This window comes from Coregonus clupeaformis, chromosome 33 (assembly GCF_020615455.1).
Source record: "Coregonus clupeaformis isolate EN_2021a chromosome 33, ASM2061545v1, whole genome shotgun sequence".
NCBI lineage: Eukaryota > Metazoa > Chordata > Actinopteri > Salmoniformes > Salmonidae > Coregonus > Coregonus clupeaformis.
The window spans coordinates 27,606,053-27,623,654 of NC_059224.1; the positions used below are offsets into that span (position 1 = coordinate 27,606,053).

Here is a 17,602-nt window from a genome sequence, read left to right on the forward strand (position 1 = left end):
CCCCCCCCCAAACCCCGTCATACAGGACAAAACTTAGCAGTTGGCATTAGGGCTCCAGATTCCATGAAATGTCAGAAGTCTGCTTTGTTTTGTTTTCAACATTCCGCCTATACTTCTGTGGTTTTGGAGAGAGACTGTTGTAGTTTATGGGGCGTTGGCTGGCTGGTAGTGTTTGTACTGAGAATGTGGCTGCAGATAGTTAATAATGTCCATTCTACATGTACTGTCTGCTGTGGTTGGCTCATTAATCCTCCATCTCTTTCTCCCTTTCCTTTCTTCTCAGCGTTACAAGGAGGGCGTGACAAGAACGGTAAACTGAGACCAAAGAGTGAAGGCTTTGAACTGTACAATAACTCAGTCCAGAACGGCTCTCCAGAGAGTCCCCAGGGCGACTGGCAGGCCTACCCAGAACCAAAGAAGATGAGCGGGGAGGAGAGGCTACTGAAGAACCGGGCAGACCACCGCTCCAGCCCCAACGTGGCCAGTGAGTAGATGGGCGATTCCAGCGTTATGGACATTACATTTGCACGCAAAATCACAACTTTATTGTCTCACAGAATGGACAAACAAAATAGAAATGGAACTTTTGATGTGTGAATATAGCACCCATTGTGGGGAGTGCATACCCCAAAAAGTTGACTTGTTAATATTGACATGTTGTATGTTTTGCATTTTGTTATTTATGTTTTGTGGTTTGGTTAAAAAATATATAAATATAAAAAAATATTGGCATGTTGGAAAAATAAAGCAAATAAGAAGCATTATGGATGTTACTTGAAATGGACAAGCTTTTTGGGGAGATATTAGCAAAAGTCTGAGTTTGTCTTAGGTCCTTGCAATAAATAGTCCTCTATCCATCATTTGTGAAATTTTGGATGCTCCCTGGTGATTATTAGCGATCTGGACAGTCAAGAAACTGTGAATATAGGTCCATTATCATTTCTACTCAGTTTTGATTTGGTTTTAGTCATTTTAAAGTATATTGAGTTTGTTTCAATACATTTATAAAAATTTTACTCAAACCACCTGCGGGCCAGATTGGACCCCATAGCCGGCCGGATCCGTATGTTTGACACCCCTGGCATGGTACCTTAGGATTGAATAATTACAGGTAGTCTTAATAGTATACAAGGCCAGGCACCACACCTTAATAGGTAACTTTCTCTCTCTTTATATATATAAAATGTACCTTTACCAGTTGAATTTAAATACATGTGCCTATACTGCCAATCAACTTTTCTGGACACTGGATGAAGTTAGTGTATTTTGGGGGGGGGGGGCTTTCATTTGAAAAATACACTCCAGCACTATTCAAAGATTGTTGATAAACACTTCATCTTTCTATCTGAAAAACAGTACTGCCATGTATGAGAAATGCATTTCAGCATACATTTTCCAAGAGAATATTAGCTAGAACACATAATTTTCAAGATATCATCAATTATTTCAGTAAAAGTCTGAAGAATACATCCCAGAACGAGCACACAAAATATGTTGAATGCACAAGCTTCTGAAGCATAAGATATGATACATCAATGTCCATCACATCCACAACTGTTATGGATGTTACAGATACAGTGATGTATTTGATCCCCTGCTGATTTTGTACATTTGCCCACTGACAAAGAAATGATCAGTCTATAATTTTTATGGTAGGTTTATTTGAACAGTGAGAGACAGAATTACAACAAAAAATCCAGAAAAACGCATGTCGAAAATGTTATAAATTGATTTGCATTTTAATTAGGGAAATAAGTATTTGACCCCCTCTCAATCAGAAAGATTTCTGGCTCCCAGGTGTCTTTTATACAGGTAACGAGCTGAGATTAGGAGCACACTCTTAAAGGGAGTGCTCCTAATCTCAGCTTGTTACCTGTATAAAAGACAACTGTCCACAGAAGCAATCAATCAATCAGATTCCAAACTCTCCACCATGGCCAAGACCAAAGAGCTCTCCAAGGATGTCAGGGACAAGATTGTAGACCTACACAAGGCTGGAATGGGCTACAAGACCATCGCCAAGCAGCTTGGTGAGAAGGTGACAACAGTTGGTGCGAATATTCGCAAATGGAAGAAACACAAAATAACTGTCAATCTCCCTCAGCCTGGGGCTCCATGCAAGATCTCACCTCGTGGAGTTGCAATGATCATGAGAACGGTGAGGAATCAGCCCAGAACTACACGGGAGGATCTTGTCAATGATCTCAAGGCAGCTGGGACCATAGTCACCAAGAAAACAATTGGTAACACACTAAGCCGTGAAGGACTGAAATCCTGCAGTGCCCACAAGGTTCCCCTGCTCAAGAAAGCACATATACAGGCCCGTCTGAAGTTTGCCAATGAACATCTGAATGATTCAGAGGAGAACTGGGTGAAAGTGTTGTGGTCAGATGAGACCAAAATGGAGCTCTTTGGCATCAACTCAACTCGCCGTGTTTGGAGGAGGAGGAATGCTGCCTATGACCCCAAGAACACCATCCCCACCGTCAAACATGGAGGTGGAAACATTATGCTTTGGGGGTGTTTTTCTGCTAAGGGGACAGGACAACTTCACCGCATCAAAGGGACAATGGACGGGGCCATGTACCGTCAAATCTTGGGTGAGAACCTCCTTCCCTCAGCCAGGGCATTGAAAATGGGTCGTGGATGGGTATTCCAGCATGACAATGACCCAAAACACCCAGCCAAGGCAACAAAGGAGTGGCTCAAGAAGAAGCACATTAAGTTCCTGGAGAGGCCTAGCCAGTCTCCAGACCTTAATCCCATAGAAAATCTGTGGATGGAGCTGAAGGTTCGAGTTGCCAAACGTCAGCCTCAACCTTAATGACTTGGAGAAGATCTGCAAAGAGGAGTGGGACAAAATCCCTCCTGAGATGTGTGCAAACCTGGTGGCCAACTACAAGAAACGTCTGACCTCTGTGATTGCCAACAAGGGTTTTGCCACCAAGTACTAAGTCATGTTTTGCAGAGGGGTCAAATACTTATTTCCCTCATTAAAATGCAAATAAATGTATAACATTTTTTACATGCGTTTTTCTGGATTTTTTGTTGTTATTCTGTCTCTCACTGTTCAAATAAACCTACCATTAAAATTATAGACTGATCATTTCTTTGTCAGTGGGCAAACGTACAAAATCAGCAGGGGATCAAATACTTTTTTCCTCACTGTATCATAACGCTGGAAAAGGATACTGATAATGAAAAGAGAAACCAATTATAAACCATATAAAACCTTGATGAAAGTTAGCTTTACAGAGAAAGTTTAAATGCGATATTTTTGGATGTTACATTGCCTGTCCCAGTCAGCCCACTATCTTTACAATACTGTAGAACACGCAAACAATACTCAAGATACTCAACAATACTCAATTTGGTCTCTCTTGCTTCATTAATATCTTATCATCATTAACACTGGGGGACAGCTGTGAGTGGAAAAACAAGCTCTGTGAGTCCTTTCTATAAGCCATGAAATACGATTGACTGAAAATTATTATTTTTTGACTTGGCCACCTACTCTGTAATAGTCAAAATTCATGCAATTTCCTACTTAAACTTTTCAAATAAACTTCAACATATGGGCGGACCTTAAGGATAATTATGAATGTGGTTCCATTTAGAACTAACTTTATTTGTGCATGCTTTTACACGGAATCGCCTGGATAGAACCCATACAGCACTCCTGTGTGATGCACATGAAGGATTTAAATGGCCATGTGACATAATGTACATGTAATAACCCTGTTCCTGAGGAGTTGTGGCAGTGTCTTGATTCGCTGAACCAGGTTTGTTAGTGCTGGGCTGGAACAAAAGCCTCCAAACCTCATAGCTCTCCGGGGCAAGAGATGATGAATGGCAGTTTTATTGTCATGAATCTTGACCTGGAGGCAGCTCTGCAGAGTGGTCACTAGCTAGCACAGCCACAAAGTCATAAAATCTAAATTAAGACCAAAAAGCGAATGGCCCATCTAGTGGAAATCAGTCAGTTCTGCCTCCACTGCAAGATTCATGACAATAAATGTCAACCTGCTGGTGAATGGTGATCACTGGAGTAGTGTGTGTGACCACTGAGTTAGTGTCTGCTCAGCTCTGACTACCTGGTGTTTTTCTCCAGACCAGAGTCAGAGTCCAGGAGGGAAGGCCGTCTACCCAGGAGGACCTGGTACCAAGATCACCTCCGTCTCCACGGGCAACCTGTGTGCTGATGTGAGTAACCACAGCAACACCACCAGCCAGTGGAATGTCTCCGTAGCATATCTCCCTGAGGAGAAGGTCTACGCTGTCTCAGTTATGACAAGACATTACCAGTCACACCACTGGACAGGTCACACAGAGTACGACAGAACTGCAATCCAGCACACGCAGACCATATAGTATTGCAGCATTCCCTGTTTTTAATCAGTTCTTCTCAGCTCTCACAATCAAAACAATAACCAAGATTACTAAGAGTTATGAGTCATTATAGGTAGTAAAATCACAACGTTCCATCGTAATTGAAAATGCCTTTATCTATTGTTCCCCCTGTAATAAATCCTAATCAGCTCTCCAACCACTATCACTGATTAGCTACCCAGCTGTGGTGCGGCGTTCGTGTGCTGCCTCACCAACATTCTTATCCTGTCAACAAACAATGGTCTCCCTGAGCACACGACCCCACCGCCATCGGCTACCGTTAATAACACTGATGAAATCTGGACCGTGACCACGAGCGATTGTCTAGTTTATCCGACGTCTCTTAGCCAACCTTAATGTATGGTTTGGAATAGCATAATCCCTTCTATAGGACCACAAAAACGGTTGTCTTGATCTCCTAGCCAACCATAATGTATGTTCTAATAGTAGTCCCCTTTTCCTTCTCTATAGGACGAGCCCTCTCCTCCTCGTCCGGAGGCCTACCCCATCCCTACTCAGACCTACCCCAGGGAATACTTCACCATCCCAGCCTCCAAGTCTACAGACCGGATGGGCCCGGCCGCGGGGCAGTTATACGCTGACGACAGGGGTCCTCCTGGTTCCATGGAAGACCACCACAACAACAGCATGGCGATGCAGGTGGGCACACGGGCAAAGGAATCATGCAGAAATGTTTTGTCTGAATAGCATAATATCAAATACTATACATTTACATTTTAGTCATTTAGCAGACGCTCTTATCCGGAGCGACTTACAGTTAGTGAGTGCATACATTTTCAACCCTGGCGTTGCAAGCGCCATGCTCTACCAACTGACTATACCTGTATGTTGTTAATTTACACATGTACTAGGAGTATACAGTGTTGTGAAAGTGCTGTGCTGCTCTTGCACTGTGTTAATGTTTGTGTATGTGACTGCTGTGTCTGTCCTCTCAGCGGGTGGGCCACTCTCAGGAGGAGCTGTGTGACCTCCCGGGGGGCTACCCTCCAGCCGGCCTGCGTCCTGAGGACCTGGTCCACCTGCACCTGCACCAGCAGCAGCAGAGAGAGGCTGACTACCAGCGAGGCAGTGGGGAACACTGGGGCAACCACCACCAGGTCTCCTCCTCCGTGGAGTCCTCCACCTCCAGCCAGGAGCACCTCAACTACTCCTCCTCCAACAAGACCCAGAGCAACCATAAGAGTGGCCCGGGACGCTGGAAGACCCCTGGCCCCGGTCCCATCGCCCCGCACCCAGGCCCCGTGGCTCAGGCCACACGCACAGACCTCCTCCCCCTCCACCGCCCCCTCCCCCCGTACACTACCAGGACTTTGAGCCCCAGCTCGACATGCCCCTGCCCCCCCCTCCCTCAGCCTCCCAGCAGCAGGCAGCAGCCGCCGCCGCCGACCGCAAGAAGCGCGAGGAGCAGCAGCGATGGTATGAGAAGGAGAAAGCCCGGTTAGAGGAGGAGAGGGAGAGGAAGAGGAGGGAACAGGAGAGGAAGCTGGGACAGGTCCGTAACCCATCCGTGCCTGTAGCCCACAACAACCACCAACACGGGGGCACACTCCCCCCTCCCACACAGCACCATCAGATGCCCCCTCCCCAGTCCCCCATGCCCATGCAGCAGGTGCCCCAGCCCTACCTCCCCACCCAGGCCCAACAGCAGGCCCAGCAGCAGCAGCCCCCCAGGCCTGAGAAACTGTCCACCCTGCCCAGAGCAACCACCCTGCCCCCTCAGGGAAACCCCATGGACACAGTGATCAGAGAGCTGCTCCCCCAGCAGCAGCCCCGCACCATCGAGCGCCGGGACCTGCAGTACATCACCATCAGCAAGGCGGAGCTGTCCTCTAGCGACAGCCTGTCCCCAGACCCCTGGAAGAGGGACGCCCGGGAGAAGCTGGAGAAACAGCAGCAGCTGCACATTGTAGACCTGCTGGACAGGGAGATCCAGGACCTGCAGGCCAAGCCGGAGCGTACGGCCGAGGAGAGCGACCGGCTCAGGAAGCTGATGTTGGAGTGGCAGTTCCAGAAGAGACTGCAGGAGTCCAAGCAGAGTGATGAGGAAGATGAGGAGGATGACGACGAGGACATGGACACCATGATGATCATGCAGCGGCTGGAGGCAGAGAAGAGAGCAAGGGTGAGCTGCCCTGGAGAGCAGGGGTCTAGTGTAGCACAGTGGAGAACATGGAGAAGGTATGCTACGGTATAGAGAATCATACAGCACATCAGAGGTAAGGTGTATGGAGGAAGATTAGTGGCCCAAGATGTTCAGTGCTAAGATCATTAGATTCACAAAGACTGATCATTGATTACAGTAGACCCATTATAAATTACCTGAGCTCTATGAACATGTTGAGCCACTTGACTAGCAGGGCATGACATTTCTCATGCCAAGGAAGGGTGAGCCATGGGCCAAGCAGGGCAGTGGGAAAAGAGGAAATGGAACTGGGCTTAAAGGGATACTTTGGAATTTTGGCAATGAAGCCCTTTATCTACTTCTCCAGGGTCAGATGAACTCGTGGATACCATTTTATGTATCTGCGTGCAGTTTGAATGGAGTTGCTAACTGGTGTTAGCGCAATTGCAATGACTGGAAGTCTATGGTAACTGTCAGCATGCTAGTAGATACCATAGACTTCAGTCATTGCGCTAACCATAGTTAGCATTGGCTCGCGAAACCTCTAACTTCCTTCATACTGGATGCAGAGACATAAAAATGGTATCCATGAGTTCATCTGACTCTGGGGAAGTAGATAAAGGACTGCATTGCCAATATCCCAAAGTATCCCTTCAATGGGTACAGAATAGGATATGGAATTCCGCTGAGGAACTCCCATTAAGTAGCTAGCTACAATGAATGTTTTGCAGTGTGCACCTGCAACATGCTTATGTCATTGCTTTGCCATGCTAAGCTGAGCTGCTGTACTTGACTGGCTGCAGAGAGGGAGGGGCAGGATGCCGGACGCACAACAAACCTACATGGAAACATAGCAAAGTACAAATTGTTCTTTTTTTTTTTCATCATGGAGATTTGGAAATGATTCATCTCCTGGTCTAACAGGATGGCCATCAGAAAGTGTTGTTACATTCTGCAAGAAAACAGCCTTACTTGAATAGAAGAAAACTTCCATACGTCATCTAACGTAGGCTAATGTCCCTGGTCTCCTCAGATAACAGCACAGATTAACATAAACCAGCGAGGCCCCCTTGGTCTCCTGTATATTGCTCCTCATTTGTAACTGTTACAACAATACTGTCTCCAGCAGTACTGTCTCTGCTGTGACCTTGTATTCAAACTGTCTAGTGAGACTCCAGGAAGTTTCCTTTAGTAGTGAGCAACATTCTTCTGAGTCCCTGCCATCAAGGCTCGGGCACGAGGGAGCTCCATAGCGAGGGACCGTCGGAGCATTATCGGTCTGAGGGGAAGTGGGCCGTACATTGACCGCTGGCAGTAATCAGTCCCATACTGAGAGGAATGTTCCTGGCACCACATCACTGCTGCCTCCAAAACCCCTAGCACTGTTTTCACTTTTATCTTCTTCTATGCCCTCCTCCTGATTCTTCTTTTTCTTTATTTACTCTCTCTCTTTATCCCACGTTTCTATCCCCCTCTTTTCTTTCTCTATTTGGTTTCTTCTCTTCTTCCGCAGCAGACTGCTGTCCCAGCAATCTCTGTTCTAGACTTGGTACGTTCTAGCTTTACACATTCTTTCTCCTTTCTTACTTGTCTTCGGCTCCACCTGTGTTACCTCTCCTTCATTCTCTCCCCTCCCCCTCATCAGGCCCGGGGGCCGGCTGCTGTGCTCATGGGGTGGGTTTCGGGAAGTTGGAGGTGCCACTATTGGCTCTAGAGTGGCCATGGGGAAGTCATCCTGCGATTCTCATTGGCTGTTGGACCCTGTCTATCTGTGGAACAGTGATCTAACTTGGTCTCTGTAAGAGCCAAAAGCTAGACAGCCACATTAAGTATTTTGGTCAGGGCTCATTTAAAGACAATACCACATAATATGCCTCATAACATAAATCATCAACCCTGATTTAAAACAACTCCCAGAAAGAAAATCAGTAGAACAAACACTAATCTAACCAACAAACAACAAATCTAAAACTAACTGGGGCATGGTTAAATACAGTATTTGTTCCAGGGAGGCTCAGTACTATGCAGCCGTTGTTTCAGAGCAGGGAGCTGCCTGGCCTGCTGCAGTGAGGGTCTGTGCATGGTGGAAGACCCTCCCCAGCAGTGGTCACCTGCATGTGGGGCGTAACCATCATTGTACCGTGTGGTGTCAGTCCACTTCATTCCACTCATCCAGCTCTGTGTGTGAACAACGCTTGTGCTCAGCCTGCATCGCTCTCCTCCTCTCTCATTGGGGAATTTGCACAGTGTTTTCCACTGTCCGTCTGTAGTCATGTTTCATCTGGTGATTGACCTCCAGTCTGTTGTTTGGTCATCATGACATCAGTGAAAATAAACCTGACACTCCTCTGCTCCGCTCTGCCATGCTGCTGCACGTTGTCGTCATTCATTCTGCATGTCCAGCTGTTGCCATGTGCCTGTCTGCAGTGCACACTGCTGCTCTCACCACAGACGACCTATCCTGAAATGGACCCAGAAAAACCTCTAGACGTATACTAAGCATACAGAGCATTCTCCCACAATATCTAGACCTAGACGTTTTCAACACAACAGGCCCTTGTCTGGAAACCCAATGCCAGTGTGAGGCCCCTGACAGGGGGCCAATCTGCTGAATTAGCCTGTGTATAGACGTGTGTAGATGCAGACCTGATAGCAGTCCTTAGGGCTTTACTGTTGAGCTGTGACGGAGTGGGGAAACACTGACTGACTGGTGTACTATGAACCCAAGGCAGGTGCTTCTGTCTGAACTAACCTGACCTGCACTAGGCATAGTGCGGCCACAGACAGACTAGCGCAACAGTAGGTCTACTCCAGTTGTAGAGCTAAGAATAGTTTGTTACTAAATTATATTTCCACCTTTTCACCTTAGAGAGCAGGGCCTCAAATGACACTTATATATAACACATTTGAGTCTAGTATATGAAACAGTTAACAAAATATATTCCACTATATATCAGATTTACCTCCAAGCACACCTTTTAGGAGATCATAGACTCCTGAGATCATAGCATGTAGGACAAGTTCCCGGGCCGTGTACATGGTGCTGAAGGGGGTGTGTGTGTGTGTGTGTGTGTGTAGTTGCAGGACGAGGAGCGGCGGCGGAAGCAGCAGCTGGAGGAGATCCGTAAGCGCGAGGCGGAGGACCGGGCCAAACAGGAGGAGGAGAGACGCTGGAGAGAGGAGGACAGGGCCAGAAGAGAGGTGGATGAGAAGGTACACCTCCCTGACAGGACCCACTGAACCGTATACGCAGCACAGTCCTCACTCAGCAGTTAGCCAACACATAGCTGGTTAGACAGGTTCAGTCAAAATATGATTGCTCTTATGTTCTTGAAGGTCATACTATATGATACATTTCTATGAAAGTGATTTCTGTTCAGTCATACAGTAATAATATTATTTTTTATATGAATATGAATCTGATATACCTCAATGGAATCCAGATGCTTTTATTACACACAGCTGTGTTTCAGTATTTTTTGTTTTTTGTTTTTATTGACGCTAGTTACGTTTTGTAAAGGATTGATGTCATTGCCAGCAGAGCAGATTAAAGCAGAAAGCCACAGCCAGATCGGAAGCAGAGGGCATCAGAGTAACGGAGTGAAAACCCAGAGAGACTTAGCTGCACTGTAATTATAGTATTACCCCGTGGGGATCTGCCCAGCTAATTGTAGTTTACCTCATGAAAAAGGAGCTGTGCCTGAACAAAACAGCCCACCAGCATAAGAGAACAATTATACAGTGGAAAACAAAGACCGGTCTGTGGGACCACTTCCCTTCAGGGACTGTTGTGGGTCAACTGAGGCAGTCATTTTTTATAATCTGCTAACATTACCAGCTTTTTCAAGGTTTCGACTGTTCCTGGTCGCGCTCTCTCCACGGAGCTGTAAGTGATCCTGTATGAAGAGTTGTGAACATCCCCTCTACAATGAACCAATCAGAGAACTGTGGAGGGGACTCTGTCTGGCTGGGTTTTTAGGAACATAAGAGGAATCCATTCAGTGTTCTGTGTTCAGGGGAAGTGGTATTGGGCCAGAGAGCAGAGGGCCCGCAGCCAGGGAGTCTGCAGACACACACACAGACAGGATGCTCACTTATCTTAATGATGCCTGGTGGTGTTTGGTCTGTCAGAGGCCAAGTGTGTTTTTGGAGCACTGAGTGTTTCGTGTCCATAGTCCCAGTCAGTTATGGGGACGTTGAATTACCAGTGGTCTGAGAGCATCAGCATCCAGTTATCTGACAATGTTACAACATCCCAGCGCCATTTTGTTTTCACTGTGTGACCATTGATTTAGTTGTTGTTTTCCTGTGAGTCATCCTCAGACCACTGGTAATCTGAAGCTCTGTAATAATGACAATGATGTCCAACTGCATGTCCTCATGATGGTCCCCTTCCTCTGTGTTGTTATGTATGGTGTATGTAACCCCCCTACCCCCAAAAAGCATGTGAGTCACTTGTTGTCTGTGTCAGGTTGTTTACGGAATCTTACATTTGTTGGGAAGCCATTGTCATTTCATCAGGCATTGCTTTGGAACTGCTGTTGGAATGCCCCACCCTTGCTGTGGTTTGTTGTGGCCATACCAGAGAACAACACATCATCTCTGTTCGCCTCACTATCCTCTCATCGATGACATATACCTACCCACCATAACACCCACCACACACACACTAACCCAGGGGATCCATGTACAGAAACCAGAGCCAACCAATCTCAATTACTAGCCTGCCCTTTTCTGGAGCTAAAACTGTAGAATCCCTCTAAAAGTCCTTGAATTCAAGCCTATCGGATCACTTGACTGTAGTCTAACCCTAACCACTTCAAACTGCCACAGCTGTGATACCTCTCCTCGCCTATGGTGGTTCTCAACACAGCATGTAGGGAAAAACAGAGCACATAAAGTATTAGAGTACCCAGAACACCGTACACAGAGTAGTCTCCCCCGCACATTACACACACAGACATACAGACACATAGTGAACAGATAAGAAAGTGGAGGACTTCTGGCTGTCTTGTGGCCATGGGTAGCCTCCCTCCAGCAGAATGTGTCAGTCCAAGACAGTCAGCCATGCCTTGGCCACACTAACAGGCTCTTCCCATTCCCTTAGAGGAGACAGGAGGAGGAATACTACACACGCCTGGAGGAAGGGCGGCGCCGGCAGCACGAGGAGGCCGAGCGCAAGCTGCTGACGCCTGACGAGCCTGGTCTGTACAGACCTCCCCTCCCCAGGGACTACCAGCCTCAGCCCCCCCCTCCCACTGCATCCCCCGCAACCACCGCCACTAACACTCCTCCACCCCCGCCTCAGAGAAACACCTCCTACCTCAAAACCCAGGTCGTCTCCCCTGACACCTTGTACACTGCCAAGTTTGTCTCATACAATGACGAGGAGGAGGACGCTACAGGCCTAGCAGGTCAGGTTAAGCTCTCCGCCACCAGGAAGTCCTATGGCGACCTCCCGCCCGCTCCCAAGCCGCAGCCGCCTGCGCGCAAGCCCCGTCCTATGTCTGATGGGATCTTTCTGTCCAGCTCATTCCAGCCGCCGGCTGTCAATGCCAACAGTACTGCAGGGCAGCCCCCTCCCCCTCCCATCAAACCCAGCCTCAGCTTCATCCCGACAGGCAACTCTAAAGGTAGACACGGAGAGGAGAGAGGACACGCCCTCCCATATGCCTCCCACTCCAGATCTCTCATTCATTCATTCGTTCATGTTTTTTTGTGTTATATTTTTGTATTCCTGTTTTTTCAGTAGAGGCTTCCTTTTTCCTTCTCTCTCTCTCTCTCTCTCGACAATCCAGTAGATCTGTATTGTAGTTGCCAATCAACCTGTAATTAGTTTTTTCTCCCGCCATCTCCCATCAGTTTGTTATTGTTTGTTGTCCTCTTTTTTTGGAAATTCCACTCCTCCACTAGCAAATCAGATTCCGTTTGTTTGTCGAAAATTTCCTCTGTCCTCACCCGTTCCTCTTCCTCCAACCATCCTTCTAGCAAGTAAAAGCAATCGATAAACCAACCCGTGATTCGCTGTGATCGCGCTCCAGATATCCAATCATAGTACTGTTGGTGTTGCCGCTCCTCGCCCGCCAGCCCGCCCGCCCATGTGTTTGGTTTTGCTGTGATGGTGGCCTGCCACCCGCCCGCCTGCCCAACCCCCCCGTGGGCCCCACGGCTGCTTGGTGGTGGGGTTGGCTTTAGGGAACTCTGAGACGCTGGCTTCTTATCTATCACACAGTCACTGTGGTGGGACCTAAGTGGAGCAGCTCTCCTCAGGCTCACTTGGCAAAGGGGAAAAGATCTGTTGAGTGAGGCATTGCCTTTGTCTGTGGCTGTTTAAAGCTCTGTCAGGGATCCAATCACTCATTAGATTACTGAGCGGTAGTACTACTTTACTATAATCTAGTTCTATGGTCTAAATCTGTGGCACAACGTATTCTGTTTTAAAGCCTTTAGTGACCCCTACTGGCAAAAGTGTTAACTTTTAGTTATTTTCATCCACAGCTGGAACCTGTTTTATTAGTAATTAAAATTAATATAAAGTTCTTTCAAGATAAACTTTGCTTGACATTTTAGGGATAGTCTGTGCATTTTTGGTCAACAAACCACAATAATTTAAGTGTCTTGGTGAGAAGGGCATTCAAAAGTGTAATATCTCTATTAGTATTATTTTACACTAAATACAATACATTTTCAGTGTTTAATTGTGAGCCATAACATAGTCTACTGTAGTTTATAAGGAACTAATAAGATATTTCTAAATTAGAAATGCTGTAAATAACTGAATGATATCCACCATTGACAAGAATCACAGGATTGTGCCTTTCCATCTTAGAGACCGATAAGTCTATGTTGGTAAATGTTCTTAAAGAAAATGTGAATGCAAGCCCTCGCATGTGAACCCTTTAAACAGCCATGAACAAAAGATGCCAGTAATGCAATACGGTCTGAGTCAAGAGGCTCAGTGAATGTCACCCTGCATGTAACACCTGCACACAGTACCAGTGCCCCTTCCCTACCCAGTATGGATGATGATGATGATGTGTGGTGGGCCTGTTGTTAATGTGTTGCATTCCTCACCCAAATTGAGGGACCAATCACTAACCATGCTATAATCCCACATCAACAAAATCTGCAACCCGCCCCCCGCTGAATCCAAGCTTCATTCCAATCGGCCTGATGATATCCATTGCTATTTACTGCCTCTGCTGCTTTGCGCTTCTCCTTTCAGTGGTCATGTGTTCTGTTCACTCCTCTTTTTGTTTGCTATGACTGTTTCTGCCCTGTCTGTCTGCCATGACTGTGCTTTGTCTGTGCCTTGTCTGTCTGTGGCTCTGGCTGTCCCGCATGTGTGTCAGTGACATTGTCTAATGCTGCTGCTTCCCTCCTCCCTCTCAGAGGCCATGCCGTGGTTCAGGTGACCAGTCTCCACTTGAACCACTGGCTCCCTCTGTTTACCACAATCCACTGGCAGCATCAAGGTGAAGGGCAACCCAGCTCTCTGATAGATAAAACGTCTAGATGTCTAGATTCCACCTCCTGCTCAACTTTATCTTAAAAGAATATCAGCAAAATCTAACTAAAGTGAATTGTTGGAGCCAGGGGTATTTGTGCTTGTCTTTTTGGAATGAAAGGAACACATCTTCCATGGCTCTAAAATATAGAAAGACCTTTGGTTGACTTACATTACATCTGAAGCCAAAGTACTGTTCTGTATAAGCTTACATTTGGCTTACGAAAAGAATGAAATCAAACCATCAGAGGCCCTTTCTGTAGTGCTTTGTTATTGGAGGGTTCAGAAGGTGTTGTTTTAGCTCAGGGGACCGATATTGGATAGCTACCAACTTATCAACCAGTCTGTAGACTCTGAGAGCCGGTTCTGCACCAGAAGAACTTGACCCTGCCAGTGGAGTCCTGCCTCGGTTCACACAAGTCAATGTGTTTGTCTGCCCTGTTATCCCCAGTTTCATTCCATTTAAAACAAACTCAACATGCATTTGTATTCTGGTTGTGCTTCCACACACACACAGCGTTTGTTGGAACACAACCAGTCAGATTCTATTGGTGGGAGTTCTGGGTTAGTGTGAGGGACGCCAGCCCGAGCCCTCCGCTGGCATGGCCCTGACAGACACACAGACGTGAGCCTACTGATTTAATGCCTACTGTGGGTCAGAGGTAGAGGTCACCTGGGGGTCAGTGGTGTTCGGTTAGAATGCCTGTTAGGACATCAAATCAGTCCTCATTCAGGCCCCTGTGGCTTTGCTGAGCTCCTACCTAACATCCAGCGGTTTTTAAATAGTTTTGTCATAACAGGCTTGATGTTTACCTCGGGTGCTACATGCCTTAATGGTTGACCTCCACCTTTGATCCCACACCCTTGTTTCACAGACGCTGCTGCTTCAGGCGTGCCTTGGTATGCACTAACGCTATTCAGTCAGCTAATCTAGTCCCAGCGGCTTGTTTTGGTCTGTGGAAAAAGCGCAGTTTGTTGTAGAATTTGAACGTGACTGAAAAGTTGCTGGGTACAGATAACAATCAGATATAGCCTGGACTGTGACTTGGCAACAATTTACAGTTGACACAGTGTTACGTCACAATAACTTTGCATTGGCGTGCAGTACTGTTCGTGTTCTGAAACAGGTAATTGAATCCCAGTGAATAAATTGTTAATATAAAGCTGTTATACACATGTTTTTCTACCCAGCATCTTTTTAAAACACGCTGTGGGTTTAATCAGCCAACATGGTACTAAAACTAAATAGATCATTAACTAATGTGCTCTATTTCCCCAATTAATTAATGAATACAGGATTTAATTCGTACACTGGAAACACAACCGGGGTTGTAGGATCAGGAGAAGTTTACAAGGACCTGCGAGAGAAGTGGACAAAAGGGTGAGGCCTGCCATGCATCTCTCCCATTCAACTGGGTCTTGAATGAAGGACCATCAGAAACTGAGACGTTGTAATGTAGGAATTCTCCGAACTCACAACGTGGTATAGTATATGTTTGTCATATTGTGGTTATTTTTCTCATTGCAGTGGTCAAGAACAGGAAAACACTTTAACTGGAGAAGCGCCAGAGAGTATGACCTTCAAGGAGCGCCAGCGGCTCTTTTCCCAAGGGAAGGAAGTGTCCAACAAAGTCAAGGCCTCGCGAAAACTCATGGAGCTGGAAAGTGAACTCAATACAAAGTAGTAGACTGGCGCCTTAGCAAGACAGACCGCCAAGCCCCGACTCAGCAACGAGAAAGAGAGCCAGCTATTGTTTCCCAGTGACTCTCCTTTTTTGTTTTTATTTAATAACTGGACCATTACGTACGATTTAAATGTATCATTGCAATAGGAGAGACATTTGTTTGCTTAATTTCCCTCTTAAACTATCAAAGATATATTAAAATAAAGCACTGTAAAAACATTTTAATTATACTAGTAAGACACATTTGAAATCACGTGAAGGGGGGATATATTTTTGTTTGTAAGATGATTCTTGGGTTAGGGATGAAAAGTTTTGCTCATTTAAAAAAAAAATGTAATAGCTTACTGTAATGTGGAATATTTTATGGTGTTATTTTATGCTCTTTCTGCATTACATATTTTCACAATTTACATTTCTCCTTGTTGAAATAAATGCCCAGGCTTTCCATACCAGACCAATCGTTTTAGTTAAACTTCTTCCTATACTGAGTGCAGTGGAGGCTACTGAGGGGATGACGGCTCATAATACATGGCTGGAACGGCGCAAATGGAATGGCATCAAACACATGGAAACCATGTGTTTGATGTATTTGATACCATTCCACTAATTCCGCTCCAGCCATTACCATGATCCCGTCCTCCCCAATTAAGGTGCCACCAACCTCCTGTGACTCTGTGATTCAAATGGAGTAATGTTGTCCATTCTGGTTTGCGATACACTGTTCTTCATTCCTTAGAATGTGGGTTTAGTTTTGCTCCAGATATTACTGGAAGATGCCATGTCTTCACATGACTTCCACATATATAAACTGGTTTACTGGGTCCTACTGGGGGTCCACCTGAGTGCACACCCACACTGTAAATATCCCTCTCGTTCCAAACATAACTTACACTTCTTAATAGTAGCAACTGTCATTTGGTGTTTATCTTCAGAAATGGACGGTTCAGACTTTATAGAAGTGTGACGTAGGAAATTGAGACGACTCCTTCCTACCTTTTGGTTCTCACTGTCAATGGGGGTGTTATCAGTTGAACAGTTTGTTTTCTATTCCCCCCACTTTTTAGTATCGATTTTCTTTGTTTGAATTGAATAGTAATTTGCAGAGTTGTGAAATTTGACCAGTTGTATACATTACCAGTATGAGGGAAATTACTTCAATTTCAGTTCAAATAAAAATGAAAAAGTAAGAACCTTGTTTGCATAGCAGGTATTTATTTGAACCTTATGTACTTGCACAGATTTTGTTTATTTAAAATGTTTGAGCATTCTGTTAAATCTATAAAACATGGAATACATTTGGACCTATAGGCTACTGTAGGTAAATATTATTTGAAGTATTTGGGCAGTATGCTATTTACATGAAGTAAATCTCTCCAGTCTTAAACCCCTACATCTCTTCATTCACAGCTTTTTGAGTGACTCCATCTTGTGTAAATATATTATTATTTTTTTTCAGGAGAACATGGACCAGATTTGACTGTTAACTTTAATTATGCATAAAGTAACAGTGGCAATATTCTGTTTCAGCTTTGAAGATGTTAACTGTATACAACTTCATTCATGTTTTTCATTTTAGGTTTCACATTTTAATCATTTAAATTGTTTAATTTTAGCCTTTTGTAAATCATGAATAAATACAGAATTTTACAAAATGCTGGAACTGTGTACAAATTTGTATAGAAATCTTTAAAATGTGTATTTTTTACATACTTGAGCTACAGTTTAAAACTACACTGAACAAAAATATAAATGCAACAATTTCAAAGATTTTACTGAGTTACAGTTCATTTAAGGAAATAAAAGAATGAGGCCCTAATCTATGGATTTCACATGACTGGGAATACAGATACCTTAAAAGGGTAGGGGTGTGGGTCAGAA

At 45.4% G+C, this 17,602-nt stretch overlaps 1 protein-coding gene across 1 annotated transcript in view; it reads left to right on the top strand.

Annotated features, from left to right (window-relative positions):
* Nucleotides 1-17,381, top strand: part of LOC121548942 (afadin-like) — a 130,747-nt gene extending 113,366 nt beyond the window's left edge. Inside the window, 9 exon segments of the mRNA XM_041860618.2 lie at nt 284-484; nt 4,112-4,203; nt 4,861-5,049; nt 5,346-5,678; nt 5,681-6,532; nt 9,611-9,745; nt 11,640-11,946; nt 15,336-15,420; nt 15,568-17,381. Of these exon segments, the coding sequence (XP_041716552.1) occupies nt 284-484; nt 4,112-4,203; nt 4,861-5,049; nt 5,346-5,678; nt 5,681-6,532; nt 9,611-9,745; nt 11,640-11,946; nt 15,336-15,420; nt 15,568-15,724 (2,351 nt within the window). The 3' untranslated portion in view covers nt 15,725-17,381.
* Nucleotides 17,382-17,602: the final 221 nt, after the last annotated feature.